Source organism: Pongo abelii, chromosome 1 (assembly GCF_028885655.2).
Source record: "Pongo abelii isolate AG06213 chromosome 1, NHGRI_mPonAbe1-v2.0_pri, whole genome shotgun sequence".
Lineage (NCBI taxonomy): Eukaryota > Metazoa > Chordata > Mammalia > Primates > Hominidae > Pongo > Pongo abelii.
The window spans coordinates 146,483,745-146,498,658 of NC_071985.2; the positions used below are offsets into that span (position 1 = coordinate 146,483,745).

Here is a 14,914-nt window from a genome sequence, read left to right on the forward strand (position 1 = left end):
AGAAAAGCCAAGTCTGGCTTAGGGCTGTTGTTAGCATTAATACAGACTAAGTCCTCAGGCACCTTTGAATCTATTCCCTTCATCCCTAGAAGGTCAAGAGTCCTCTTTTATTTCCCACAAAAGATTTGCTGACATTTCTTGTTTGTTTGTTTTCTAATTAGTTTATTTCATATGGTTTTTGTAGAGTTCTGGTATGTTCATAGGTATTTTAAATGTTTCCATGTATTAGGTATTTATGACTTTTGTTGCTATTATAGTTTGAATGCTTTCCCCCTACATCTTATTGTTTAATTGTATTTTTTAAGTATATAACAACGCATGAGCAGTATAGAAAATTTGGAAAATAGCAAAAAGCATGAAGAAAAGAAAAAAACATGTCTCACCATCAGAAATTAGCTACTGTTACCATGTTGAAGCATTTTTCACTTTGTATGTATCAACATAACACTCACTGCACAGATAGCTTTGTTTCCTGCTTTAAAAAAACTTAACAAATTTAATTTTTTAATATTATTATTTAATATTTTTCAAAATGTGGCTGGGTGTGGTGTGGTGACTCACACCTGTAATCCCAGCACTTTGGGAGGCTGAGGTGGATGGATTGCTTGAGGCCAGAAATTTGAGACCAGCCTGGGCACATGGCAAAACCCAACTCTACCAGAAATACGATGAAAATTAGCTGGGCATGGTGTTGCGCACCTGTAATCCCAGCTACTCGGGAAGCTGAGGCACGAGAATTGCTTGAACCTGAGAGGCAGAGGTTGCAGTGAGCTGAGATCACGCCACTGCACTCCAGCCTGGGAGACACAGTTGGGACTGTCTCCAAAAAAAAAGAAAAAAAAATTCAAAATGTGATCTTAATAATTTTATATCTTTTAATACTATCATATGTATTCAGACTAACTTGTTGAACTTAGTTTCCCCTCCCAATTTGTCAGTACTAAAATAAAACATCAATGAATAAATAAAATTTCATATCCAATTTTGACTATATTTCCAAGTTTGCCCTGTGATTGATTCCCTGAGTAATTACTAGATCCAAAAGTTTGAACATTTTAAAGCCCGTTGATACAGCTGCTCTATCATTTCCTTACAATGTATTTTTAAACATGAAATCACAAGATCAAGACTTTTTTTAATTTGACGTGTGTCACCCAAATTGCTTTCCAGAAAAGTTGCATGAATTTATGCCTCTAACAACCATCTGTGAGAGCTTTCATCCCATTGACAGTAACTTACTAGACAATAAATGAATCTCATCCTTGTCAAATTTACATCTCTCATTACTAGTAAGTATGAACATTTTTATTATTGGACATTTTTATTTCATTTCTTTAATTTTCTTTTTCTTGAGACAGGGTCTCACTCTTGTTGCCCAGGCTAGAATGCAGTGGTGTGATCATGGCTCACCGCAGCGTCAACCTCACTCCCAGGCTCAGGTGATCCTTCCACCTCAGCCTCTCAAGTAGCTGGGACCACAGGCATGTGCCACCATGCCAGGCCAATTTTTGTATTTTTTGTAGAGAAGGGGTTTCACCATGTTGCCCAGGCTGGTCTCAAACTCCTGGGCATTTTAATTTCTTCTTTTGTAAATTACCTATTCTTCTCCTTTGTCTATTTTTCTATTTGGATGTTACTGTTTTACTGATTTTTCAAAAGCTCTTTATGTGTTACAATACTAAGCTTCTAAAGGCTTTCTTTTTCATTTTTGCAAATATCTTTTTCTGTTTTTTCCTTTTTATTTAGTTTATGTTTGGTTTGCGTGCAACAAAATTTTTAATTTATATGTAGCCACATTTATTATTCTCTTAGTTATATTTTTCAATGATTGAATGCATTGAAAGAGTTTTGCTATCTAGGGATTTGATACTTATTAACATTCTTCTAGTTTTCATTATCATTTTGCTTTTCATCTTTAAAGAGTCCATCCAATTGGAAAAGAGTCTGTTAACTCTTTCCCCACACAGTTAAAAAATTGTCTATCTCAAGAAATCCTATCTTTCTTCACAGACTTGTAATTCTACCTATAATAACTAAATTATCATATGTGTAAATGTCTGCCCACATTGTTGTTTTTTTTTTTTTTTTTTGAGATGGAGTCTCACTCTGTTGCCCAGCTGGAGTGCAGTGGCGGGATCTCGGCTCACTGCAAGCTCCGCCTCCCGGGTTCATGCCATTCTCCTGCCTCAGCCTCCCAAGTAGCTGGGACTACAGGCACCTGCCACCACACCCAGCTAATTTTTTGTATTTTTAGTAGAGACAGGGTTTCACTGTGTTAGCCAGGATGGTCTCGATCTCCTGACCTCGTGATCCGCCTGCCTCGGCCTCCTAAAGTGCTGGGATTACAGGCATGAGCCACTATGCCCTGGCCCACATTGTTTTAATTAATGTAGTTTTACAGCATATTTAAAATTTGAAAAGTAAGAATTCCCTTTATTACTTTCTTGTCCCCAAAATGATCTTAGCTACTATCTACTCAACGAACTCTTGGATTTTTTTAATGAGGTAAAAATTGATGTACTTTTGACTAGAATTTCATAAACCCTATATATGAATTTTGTTTGAGTTTATAGCTTCCATGAATTGAATGTCTCTCAATTTACCTTGGTTTTCTTTTAACCCCTTGAGAAGGATTTTATAGTTTTCTTTAAATACGTCTTCCACATTTCTTAGTGTTGTTTCTACTTTTATTATACCTTTCATTGCTGTCTTGGAGTATTGTTCTATTATATTTTTGAACTGGTTATTGCTAATATATGGAAAAGTAATTTGAATATTTATTTTGTATCTGGTCACCTTATTGGCTTCCCTTGTCAATTTTAATTTCAATTTATTTCCTTGTGTTTTCTAAGTGGATCACAGATCATCTGCATAACAATGATTTTCTCTCTTCCTTTCCATCTTTTTACCTCCCCAGTTTTATTACATTGGCCACAATTTCCTAAGCAAGGTTGAATAATTGTGATAATAGTGACTATTCTTAGTCCTGGCAGTGTCTCTAGTGTTTCCCTATTAAATATGAGGTAGATTGTTGGCTTTGAACAGATGTTCTGTATCATATGAATGAAGTAACCTCCTGTCCTGGGCAGTGCTGTTATTTGTGTCATTGCTTCTAAGCCTTAAAAATAATTTAAAATTTTGGAAGATAATGAGCAATACATATTATTAATATATTAAAATTAAAAGTTTTAAAGAGGACATGGCGATCATGTCTTATCTGTGGAAAGAAAAACGTGTTGTATATGTACTCATTTCTAGAATATCTCTAGAAGGAAATACTGCTAATCACCCTTTCTGCCAAGGCAATATATGGTGTCTAATTGGCTGGAAGCTTAGGAAAGAGAACTGGGAAAGAGATATCAGGTTTGGAATGGTGCCATTGGGTTTGAAAAGTCAAAGCAACGTATGATTGCATCAGAGAAGCCCCTCTGGGCTGTGGTCCATGAAGTGCAGAGTGTACAGGCTGAAGGCATCAGGAAGGCTGTGCATGGCTCTAGCAGGCAGCAGTGCACTTGATGTCTCTCTCTCTCTCTCTCTCTCTTTTTTTTTGGGATGGAGTCTCGGTCTGTTGCCTAGGCTGGAGTGCAGTGGTGTGATCTCAGCTCACTGCAACCTCTGCCTCCCGGGTTCAAGCAATTCTCCTGCCTCAGCCTCCTGAGTAGCTGGGATTATAGGTGTGTGCCACCACACGCGGCCAATTTTTTTGTATTTTTAGTAGAGACGGAGTTTTGCCATGTTGTTCAGGCTGGTCTTGAACTCTTGACCTCAGGTGATCCTGCCTCGGCCTCCCAAAGTACTGGGATTACAGATGTGAGCCACCATGCCCGGCCCACTTAATGTCTCTTTATGCCTGAAGAGATCCAACAATGAGGCATAATATAATGGAAATGGGCCAAGTGTACAGAGTCTGACTGTTATAAAGAAAGAGAAAAGTAAAGAGCAGTAATGATCCTGTGGGAGAAATGGAAGCCAAAACTGTGTTCTGAGCCCCTTTTGAAAAAATTGTACTAGGTCAAGACAGTTAGTAATCAAAGCTGAGTGCATCTCCTTAAAGGGCCATCAGGCAAGCAAGACCGGAAGAAGACACAGAGAGGGTGTTGTACCAACTTCTACCTAAAAAGAGGGTGTTGTTTTTAAATGCAGGAATAAATGTGCATTTTTATCAAGTTTCTTTTGAGAATCTATTGGAACAATCATTTATTTTCTTCTTTTCTTCATATACTATATTCATTACTTACAACATATTTGGATTTCTGGAAGACATTCTTACTTGTCTTTAACATGTTTGTTTTTCCCTTAATTTTGCCAGATGTAACTTACTATCCTTTTATTTGAAATCTTTTCCTCTATCTTTTTAGAGAGCCTGTAGCTACAGAATTTTTTTCATTCCATTTTTCAGGTTTTAGTATCTGAGTTATACTAACTCTTTAAAATAAATTAGGAAGTTCCCTATGACTTCTGTTTGCACTAAAGCAGTTTTTGTGCACTGAGACTGCTGGTTGCAAGAATTAGCCCATAAATTCATGGCAGCCAAGCATTCTTTCCAAGTGTTGTGCTTGATTTCTACTGACATCGCGCAAGGTTTAATTCAAACTGGGAGGAGTTTCTGTTTTGCTTTGATATTCGGATTGTTTTTCAGATAAGTTTCACAGTCCCTGCCAAGCCCATTCATACTGACAGAGTCCACACAGATACCATTCTGGGCCGGGCATGGTGGCTCACGCCACCATGATGTCAGAGGTAATCCCAGCACTTTGGCAGGCCGAAGTGGGAAGAGCCCTTGAGTCCAGGAGTTCAACACCAGCCTGGGCAACATAAGGACACCCTGCCTGTATGAAAACTTAAGATTAGCCTGGGCAACATGGTGAGACTCCATCTCTACAGAAAATACAAAAATTAGTCTGATGTGGTAATGTGTGCCTGTAGTCCTGGCTACTCAGGAGGCTGAGGTGGGAGGATTGCTTGAGCCCGGGAGGCTGAGGCTGGAGTGAGCTGTGATTGCATCACTGCCCTCCAGCCTGGGTGACAGAGTAAGACCCTTTCTCAAAAAAAAAAAAAAAAAAAAAAAGAAGATATTATTATTCTGCCCTCAAGGCACTGAAGAGCCTCATTAGCTCTGCTTATGTCACTGATGCTGATATGGGATGATGGAAACACTAAACACAGCAACTGTAGATTTTTTATAGTTGGTACAGTTAAAAAAAAAAAAGGAGGCAAATGATTTCTAGTTGCAGAGTGAAGAATTCAATTAACTGAAGCACTTGTAAAGTAAACAAAATGGTAGTTTTGTGGAAATCTGAAAAAGAAGGCACTAAGAATGAATTTGAATTAGAAAATAAGCCAGGACACACATTTTTTAAAGTAATCAATTCAAGAAAAAAAGGTTGCAATTTAAAATAGTTTGGAACAAGTTAAATCAAAATATACATACCTTACTGCTTGGATTCTTCCATTGGATAAGTAGAATTTCTCATCATTATTGTACTCATCAAATACTCCCCATCGTAGGTGAGCCCACTCATGGACAAATGCCCTACCTGTGAGAAAGTATTTTAAAAAACCGATTACAATAAGAATGGCAAAATTACCTTCTCACACTGGAAGAAAGCAATGTTTGGAATATTTATGCTTTGCTGTGTTAATTTTTTAAATTAAAGACTTGATTTCTTTAGATCTAATATAAGTGTACATTTTCTTGAAATATAAATACTTATTTTGGCTTATCAAATGTTAATCAGGCACCTAGTAAGTGCCAAGCCGTTATTCAGACACAGAGAAACAGCTGCCCTATCCTCACATAGCTCCTGGTGTAGTGGAGGGCGTGTGTGGTTAGAAGCTAAAATGCCTGGTGGTGCAGGTATGATGACAGAGGTCAGCAAAGGCAGCTATGGGAGCCCAGGCATTCCTACAACAGCCAGGGCGGCATCCTCAACCAGTTCTCCTCCCTCATGGCTCCTATCCCATCAGACCTCAAGGTCTGCTTACTCCATCTCTGTCTTTTTTATTCATTCTCACCTTTCCAGGCCCATTGCCACTTACTCCTGAATTGCTGCAATAGTCACCAGATTGGCCTCCATGTCTCCATCCTTCAGGGTAAGTCCAACTTCTCAACATGGTGTACAAGGTCCCTGATGCCTCAGGCCTGCTCTTCTCTGCAGCCTTATTTCTTGCTGTTCTCCACTCACTTCCCAAACTCTAGAATTAGGATGAATTCCTGAACTCCTTTTTTTCCTAGGTCATATCATGCTCTTGTTCAACTCTGGTCTTTTTTTACCTATGTTTCCTTAGCTTGGAATACTTCCTTCCCATCTTTGCCTGGATAACTCTTATTCTTCTTTGAAAATCAAGCTTCTATGTACCTAGAAGCCTGCCCTGAAATCCTCATCCTAGGCCCAGTACTCCACGTTTGCATTTCACTATCTCCCGTTAGGCACTTACAATGATAAACAGTCATTGCTACTTACTTGCCAGTCTCCCACAATAGAAAATTGTCTCCATGAGGACAGACAATATGACTTCTTCACTGTCATATCTGGGCACATAGTGTCTAGAACTTAGCAGGCATTCAGTGATATTTGTTAAACTTGAGTGAATGACTTATGTACAGCTCAGTTTTTCTGGAATGTAAATTCCAAGGAAGGCTGAATTTGGAGGGTTATGTGAGGTGGGGCATTCTGTGGAAAATCTAGTATCCCACACTAAGGATTGGGACTTCATTCTGTAGGTATTGGTGGTCTCTTTAAAGATGATTGTGAGAGAGTTGGAGTGGAGTCACAATACAGAAAGGAGACACTATAAAGGAATGATTTTATATATGATCATGATGGCTGGAGTGGGCTCAGGAGTGGGATGGGGCAGTCAGGTCAATCAATTCAACACTTATTTGTTGAGCCATACATTGAGAATGTTCTGTTCCTGTTATGGAGGTGAAATGTGTTGTAGAACAACAAAGAGGTACGCTTGACACATCCTTTTGACCAGGTCTTTAAGCGCTCTAGTGTGTTTGGGGGTGGGGCTTGGATAGTGTTCTTTTGTTTGCTTGTTTTCTCTGCCTTATGTGTTAAAAAAAAATCAAGCTGGTTCTAGGGGATCCAAATCTTTTTTGAGGTAAAGAAATCTAATGCTAGTTATTTAGTAAAGAGTCACATTTGATTCTTGGCAAGTACATTTTATATATATGTCATTACTTGTTTAATATTTCCTCCAATAATTGTTATATGTACCTCATATATAAATGATAAAGTTTATTTATCATTGGAGTTTTTTGTTTAGTTACATGTTTTTGAGAGCTGAATTGCAAAGGTATTCTGTCTGCTACTCAAAGTGTGATCCACAGACCGGTAGAATCAACATCTCCTGTGAGCTTGTTAAAAATGCAGATTCTTGAGTCCCACCCCACACCTAATGAATGAGAATCCACTTTTTTTTTTTTTTTTTTTTTTTTTTTTTTGAGACGGAGTCTCGCTCTGTCGCCTAGGCTGGAGTGCAGTGGCGCGATCTTGGCTCACTACAACCTCCGCCTCCCGGGTTCACGCCATTCTCCTGCCTCAGCCTCCCAAATAGCTGGGACTACAGGCGTCCGCCACAATGCCCGGATAATTTTTTGTATTTTTAGTAAAGACGGAGTTTCACTGTGTTAGCCAGGATGGTCTTGATCTCCTGAACTCGTGATCCGCCCGCCTCGGCCTCCTAAAGAATCCACATTTTAACAAGATTCATATATAATTTGAATGCACGTCTGAGAGCACTGCACATATACGCCATCTGGTGGCTATTGTATGAATTGCAGGCAGAAGATTCAATTCCGTTGTCTCCTTACATATCCATGGAAACTTAATACAAATTAAATTCTTTTACAGTTATAGTATGATGCTATAATAATAATTTACGAGAATTCAAAATACCATATTTATACATGTATCTAAAGTAAATTAAATTCATAGCTTAGAAATGCTGGAAATTCTAAGTGAAATGCATGTTCTATTTTAAGTGAAAAATGCTATGATGTTTTATCTCTAATAGTTTTCTTGGCTTATACGTGCTTACTCACAAAGATAATGCTAGTGCTGATACACTTTGAACATAAAATAGTTAAATTGTATGAGGAGTATGGTAGAATATTTCATACCTTGTGGTCCATATTCACCTAACTTTTTTCCTGCTATGAAATCAGGAGTGAGGTGGATCCTTTCACCCTTCTCTCCACAGTTGCCCATCTGCTCAGTGTAGGGTTCATCATTACCTGGAGGAGTAGACTCAGCAACCAGAACATCAGCCTGAAATTTAAGAAAAAGTTTTTATCATCACAAAGGTTCAGCAAATGAATTAACCATATTCGTACTGGAGTAAGTTTCAAACAATCACACTTGATTCTAGAGTATTTTGATTTTAAAAAATATTGGTTACAGGAGAAAGTGGAATTTTAAAGAAGAACTTGATATTCTCACATTTTTGTAGGTCTCAAGTTTTGGTCTCACATAGTCAGCCTTTGTCTTCCATGTTTCAGGAATCAAAATGGCAACATTTTTGAAATAAAATCGTTTTCCTGTAGCTTCAAACAGATACGGAGATGCCTGGGTAACCATGTCCTGGGAAGAAAAAAAAAACGTATGTAACAATTGACTGAAAATAAATTAAATTATCAGTCATTCAAATTCACATCTGGATTTCACATTTTCAAAAACTAGTTATTTGTTAAGATGGGAAGAAGAAATGTAGAAATACCTTTTAATAATAATAGCTAAGCTTTGAGAGCATTTACCAAATATTCTGTGTCACTGAATAATCAGTAACAATGCAGACTCTGGAGACAGACTCTAATCCTGGCTGCACCAGTTTTTGTGGGACATTTGGCAATTTCTAATTCTGAGCCTCAGTTTTCCCATGTACAAAATGGAATGTTATATTAGAGTGACTGGCTGATAAGGTTGTGGTGAGGAACAAAGTGAAACATGTGATGTGCTAGGAACAATGTTTACTTCACACAAGCAAGTATAAAATGTTAGCTATGGGTTTCATTTCACTTGCTCCTTTGAGGATCAATAAATATTTGAGGGTGAAACTGAGACTTAGTATAATTCTCAAGGTCTCACAGCAAGTAATAACGAAGAGAAAAAGCGAAAGTGATTTTAACACCTGCTGACTCTTGTAATAATTTTGGGATTATATATTAAGTCAAATTAAATGTAATACTAAATGTTATGGTATTATTTATTTATTTATTCATTTTTCTTTTTCTAAAACTTTGCCAAGTGCTGATAGAAGTATTTATTTTTTGTGCAGTGTGGTACTAAGAGTTACATATAAGAAAATAGCATAATTATATATTTTCAAATTACACCTAATTTTACTTCTCTAAAATGAAATAGCTACAGTGTTAAATTATAAATGTGTCTGCAGATTCCCTGAGATACGTTATGACAAGAGAGTAGGGAGAGTGATAGAAGATACTGTTATAGAAAGGGGGCAGTGTATCTGTTAGGACTGAAAACCATTTGCTTCGAAAGTGAGCATAGACAGAGGAAAGAAGAGGCTGAAGACTGAGCCCAGGGAATGTGGGGGACCCCAGCATTCAGAGTTAGGATGAGGAGGAGCCAGTACAGGGGCCTCAGAAGAGCAGTCAGTGCCTGCAGAGGAAATGAGGAGCTGTGGGATGAGAGTGCTTATAGGGAGGAGGGCGTGATCATCGGTGTCAAGCACTGCTGGGCCATCACTTCATATGAGGACTAAGAACTGATCCCTTTACTTGGCAGCATGGTGAGCCCTAGTGGTGGAATAAAGACAGCAGCTCTGTAAGAGTGGATTCAAGAAAGTGGGAGGTGAGGCAGTGGAGACAGTGAATACAGACAACAGGTTCAGAAGTTTTTCTGTGAACTAAAGGGGAATGGAGAAATAGGCAGCAGCTGTAAGTGGACTTCAGGACAAGACAGTTTTGTTTGTTTTAATGGGAACTATTATAAAATATTTCTATGCTAATGGAAAAAAAAAAAAAACAAAAATGTAAAAGAAAAAGGGGTCATTGCAGGAGCAAAGTCCCTGTGGGAACAGACCAGAGTGACTAGACGCCATTGCCTAGTGGGGGTCGTGTTAGGAGCAGAAACGCTTCATCATTTTATGGGGAAGCAGCACTTGGGTGTTAGTGCACAGATAAGTCCTGCCGTGCCTCTTCCTAAGGGGTAAACTTGAGGAACTTATTTTACCTCTCTGAGCCTCAGTTTCTCACTTTCAAATAGTGATAATAATGGTTGCCTCTATTTTTTTAAGTGTTCTTAATGATTCACATTTTCTTCTTCTAAAACTCCCAGATTTTTAACACTCACTAGGAGAGTTTAATATTATGTCACTTTAAAAAATAAAATTAAAAAATGAGCCAAGATCACCAAAAACTTGAAAAGTAGGTATAAAACTTCATATATTAGAGTATTATTTTACCATTTGACTGGTGAAATGTGAATTTCCAATGTCTCCCGGGAAGAATAAGTAGCATGAAATGCTCTTGTCTTCCACATTGTAATAGAAACAATAATAAGGGATCTTTGTTTTGGCATCTGTTCCAGATTTTCGGAAAATGACCTCATATCCTAATACACACTTAGACTCTCAGGCTGAGAGAAGGTAGGGGGTGACAGTTTATAGGATGGGCTAGAAATTCCTTCAGGACAGGGACAGTATATTGACCACTGGACGTCTAGTACCTGACATAATTTAGACGCTCTGTAAATATTTGTTGAATGAATAAACAAATGAATGGATAAATAAAGTGGGTTTAGTAAATGGCAAAGTGGTATAGAACTGCCAAGACAGGCACAGTGCCTGGGGTGCTGAGCATTGCAGAGACTCCAAAATAACCCTATTGTGTACCTTCTCGCATGCGTGTGTGCATGTATGTCTGCGTGTGTGCATGGGCATGTGTGTGTGCACACATGCTTGTGCGTGTGGTGTGTATGTATATTTGACGGGGGAAGAGAGAGTTTCTCTCTGACTCTCCCTTCCTCATCTTGTGACATGTACTCCCCCTGCTAATATTAGCAAGAATGCAGTGGATGGAAGTGGTGCAGAGCCATCAACTGCTCTTGTAGGTGGGGAAATCTGGGGACTGTCCTGCTGAAGCAAGTATTTTAAAAGCTGAGTTAGGGGCTTCTGTCCCCACAGGGGCACCAGGGGAGAGTCTCTCATCAGAAGGTTGTTGGAGCAGAGGGAGGAATGGCTGGGAAAGGTGGCCAAGCCCTCGATGAGGTCCCTCAATTCTGCAGATCTAGGACATCGAATAGGAAGGAGTTAGTGACTCTAAGCGTTCTATTCACTTAAGTGTTCTTGTTACAGAGAAGGAAATGATGGAAGCCAACTTATCTCACCCCCAACTTTAGGATCCATGCTGGAATGACAATTTAATAATTGTAGTGAGAAGTACATATCTCAGGAGGAAAACCTCCAAGGACAATGAAGTGGAAGCACTTTGAAAGCTCTAGTCACTATATACTGTAGATACAAATTACCACGGTCACTGAAGATGAATACGGCATCTACATTCTCCTTCTGGCATATTGCTGAACCCTACTGTCTAGCCAGAGACCAAAACACACTGGTCACATGTTTGCTGATGCCACTTCCAAATTTAGAAACAATCAAAAACTCACTCAACATTTTAGATGATTGAGAGATTCAAGAGGTCTGAATCTCTCTTTTATCACAGACGGCCTGATCCTTTTTGGGTTAAGTAGGTAAGCTTTACGGTGAGTGACACCCTCCACTCCATTCCCCATCCCCTACTTCTGCAATTCTCTAACCACACACTCCCAGCAGGTAGAGATGGTTTTCTTTCCAAACATTATCTTTCTATATTTGCCTCTGCTTAGAGCAATGGATCTCTGGGGAAATCCATCTGGGCCCTTGTTCTATTAATTTTCCATCTAGAGAGAGCCAATGACTATATCCACCATTTATTGAGCTCTTACTATGTACCAGGCACTATGCATGCATTTTTAAAGTTATTTTTTAAAGTCCTGAGGTAAATTTAGATTAACAGAAGACATGCAAAATATTGCACTGTATTCTTACATACTCCCCCCAGCTTCCCTTTATATGCATGCATTTTAAACTTTGATCCTCACAAAATCCGATAAGGGAGATATTTTTTATTATTATTATTATTCCCATTTTACAGACTAATACTCTTACTAGTACAGCACTGCCTCTGGACATGTTACAGCCAGATTCCAGGGCGGTCTTTTATAAAGCATTTCCCTCTTAGTTTTAGCTGTTAGTTGTTGTACAAGACCTTCTTCAATGGTATAGAGATGCACCTGCCAGGACAGGAAGTCTTCTTCCTTTCCCTTCTACTACATAAGAGGTAGCAAGAAATCTCTGAAAGGATCCCTTGAATTGGGGCTGATAAAATGCAAGGTTTTCTCCCTTCAGAGGGTCAGGGTTGTTCTTACATCAGAGATTTGCATCTGGAGCTCCTTTTAGGATCACAGGGAAGGGGGTTCCAATTAGGAGAATAAAAGGAGAGTCTGACTTGTGCCAAGGGTAAAATCAGGCAAAGGATCTGTGCATCTCACAATATCTGTCAAATGTAGCTGACTCTGCCTTACTATAGAACTAAATAATTTTCAGTGACATAATCCACAGCAGTACATATCAATTTATCATTTATCAATTGCCAACAATGTATCACTCTGATTTATGTGCATTGCACTCATTATCTTATCTGACACAAGAATCCTAATGGTTAACTTGTTATTATTTCCATTTTACAGATGAAGAAACTGAGACTTAGACATAAAAATACATGCCAGTGTTGTGCAGCTGGAATAGGGCACTCATGTTCTCTCTATCACAACATTATGCTATTTTTTAAAAAGCATGAATAATTACTATGAACTTACCTTTATTTGTTGAATGAGTGTTTCATCTTCTGGCACATTGGGGTCGATTGCAACGACAATGCCTTCATAGCCATTGTTGTTCAGCTGAATGAGTGAATTACTCAGGGCCCCTTCTAGAAGGTGAAGAATCAAGATGAACACAGAACTCTTAAATGGCCCCATTGCTGTACACCTCCCTGTGATTTCTCTCTTTGGAAAATGCGGGTTATGAAGGTGTCTTTCTTTACCATTATATATATACAGATATGAAAATATAGACACATGTTTCCAACTTATCAGAAGTGGTTTATCACAGGTCTTTAACCCCTTGACCTGAATGTGTTTACTATTGCTCTTGTCTTCAATAGGAGAATGATAACAATATCTTAGTCTCAAATTGTGTACTTGTAAATATTTCTATTTGCCTTCAGCTGTGCCGGATGCTGGGGTAAGGGTGGGGGAGCCCACATCCGGTTCCTTGGAAGCACTCACAGGTGACAAGCAGCTTGGCCGTTGATAGATTTGTTTACTTCTTGGAAATGTTTACCAAGCCACGGACACCAACCCACCCAAAGCCACCCCAACCCCCTCCTGCCCAGGAAAATCCAGACTGTTCTGCATATTCAGGAAACATTTTGTAAGCCATATATCCAGTTATCCCTCATGGGGTCTTTACCACAATGGTGGTTTTGTTTACCTTGACATAACCTCAACACCTCTTCATGCTCCCCTTAAACAAGAAAATATTCAATTATATTCCACATCCATTTGTACCAAAAGCATTAGCAAGTGATGTAGATATTATTGACTATTTTATAATGGAGAGTAAAGATAAAATGTATATCTTACTTTGCAAAGCATACTCTTTCAACTTCCTCATCAGCCTTCTGCTTTCTCTATTGCATAGCTCCTACCAGTCAATAAAATTCCAATTAACATCTTTAAATTATTTTGCTGAAACTAAATGTCCCTAGGAACATGAATTATGGGCTGACAGTGGCTGTATATATTCTTTCAATTTGTCAAACCTCAGGCGGAACCTCAAATTAGCCCCCCATTTTCTTGTATTGAAATACTTGAAATATCTCTTCATTCATAAATTCATTTGGTCTTCAGATGGTGGTAAGCATCAATTTCATCTTGTCTAGCATAATCTTAAGCAGTTAAAAGGGAAACACTGAAATAGAGTGGAAATACTCAGTTATAACATGGTTGTCCAGATGATCCAAAATATGCTTTTATATCAAAATACATATACATTTATTATTCATACAAAATTTAAAAATTTAGATTCCAAGATATCTCAGACCCCAAATGTATGTGTCTTTGCCTGGGTTCCCTAAAAAACAGAGCCTAAGGCAGGCATATGTTCTAAGAGTTTGAGAGTTTAATCCCAGAGCAGTGAGAATGAGGGAATGGGGAAATGATTCAGGGAAGGCTGGGAAGCAACTAAAGGAGGAGCATTACTAAGCCCTGCAATGGAGAGACCCAGCAGGCCAGCCCACAGGCGCCCTTGCCTTCCTGTGTGGGATGTCTCCTAAGGGGCTGTGCAAAGAAACCACGCCTTGGAGCAGCCCTTTGGAGAGAGGAAGGAAAAGCGTTTGGCTCCTTCTCATCTTCTACAGGTGATCATCTCCCCCCAGACTTCCTGGCTGTGTCATCCAGCCCTTTTGGCAGTCGCTTAGAAAGAGAGACCCCCATGCCTTGTGGTATGTGAGGAGCCATGGGTTACAAGAGGTGGTAGCTTGACCTCAGGCAGTGGAACTCCTTGGACCTGCAAGGAGCGGATAGTGACTGAGGTGGAGCAAATGACTGAGTGCCCAGTAGACAGATGGAACCAAGCAAATCTGAGGAGGTTCAATAAGAAGAGTCTGATACAGTTCACTCTGAGCTGCTCAGACTCACTCTAGTACTTTCATCATATCAAGCTCCAATATTATAATGTAGGATTTGTATTTCTGTGTGTGTGGGCACGAGCTGTCTCACTTTTTCCCTGAGAGAAGGTACAAGTTTAATCATTTACAGAATCTCCTTCAAAGTGGTGGTCA

General features: G+C 39.0%; 1 protein-coding gene across 1 annotated transcript in view; it reads right to left on the bottom strand.

Moving 5' to 3' along the window:
* CLCA1 (chloride channel accessory 1) overlaps positions 1 to 13,049 on the bottom strand; it is a 31,485-nt gene extending 18,436 nt beyond the window's left edge. Inside the window, exons 1-4 of the mRNA XM_002810648.5 lie at positions 12,888 to 13,049; positions 8,448 to 8,588; positions 8,129 to 8,276; positions 5,432 to 5,537 (exon numbers count right to left, since the gene is read on the bottom strand). Coding sequence (XP_002810694.3) covers positions 5,432 to 5,537; positions 8,129 to 8,276; positions 8,448 to 8,588; positions 12,888 to 13,049 — 557 coding nt within the window. The remainder of the gene's footprint in view (positions 1 to 5,431; positions 5,538 to 8,128; positions 8,277 to 8,447; positions 8,589 to 12,887) is intronic.
* Positions 13,050 to 14,914: the final 1,865 nt, after the last annotated feature.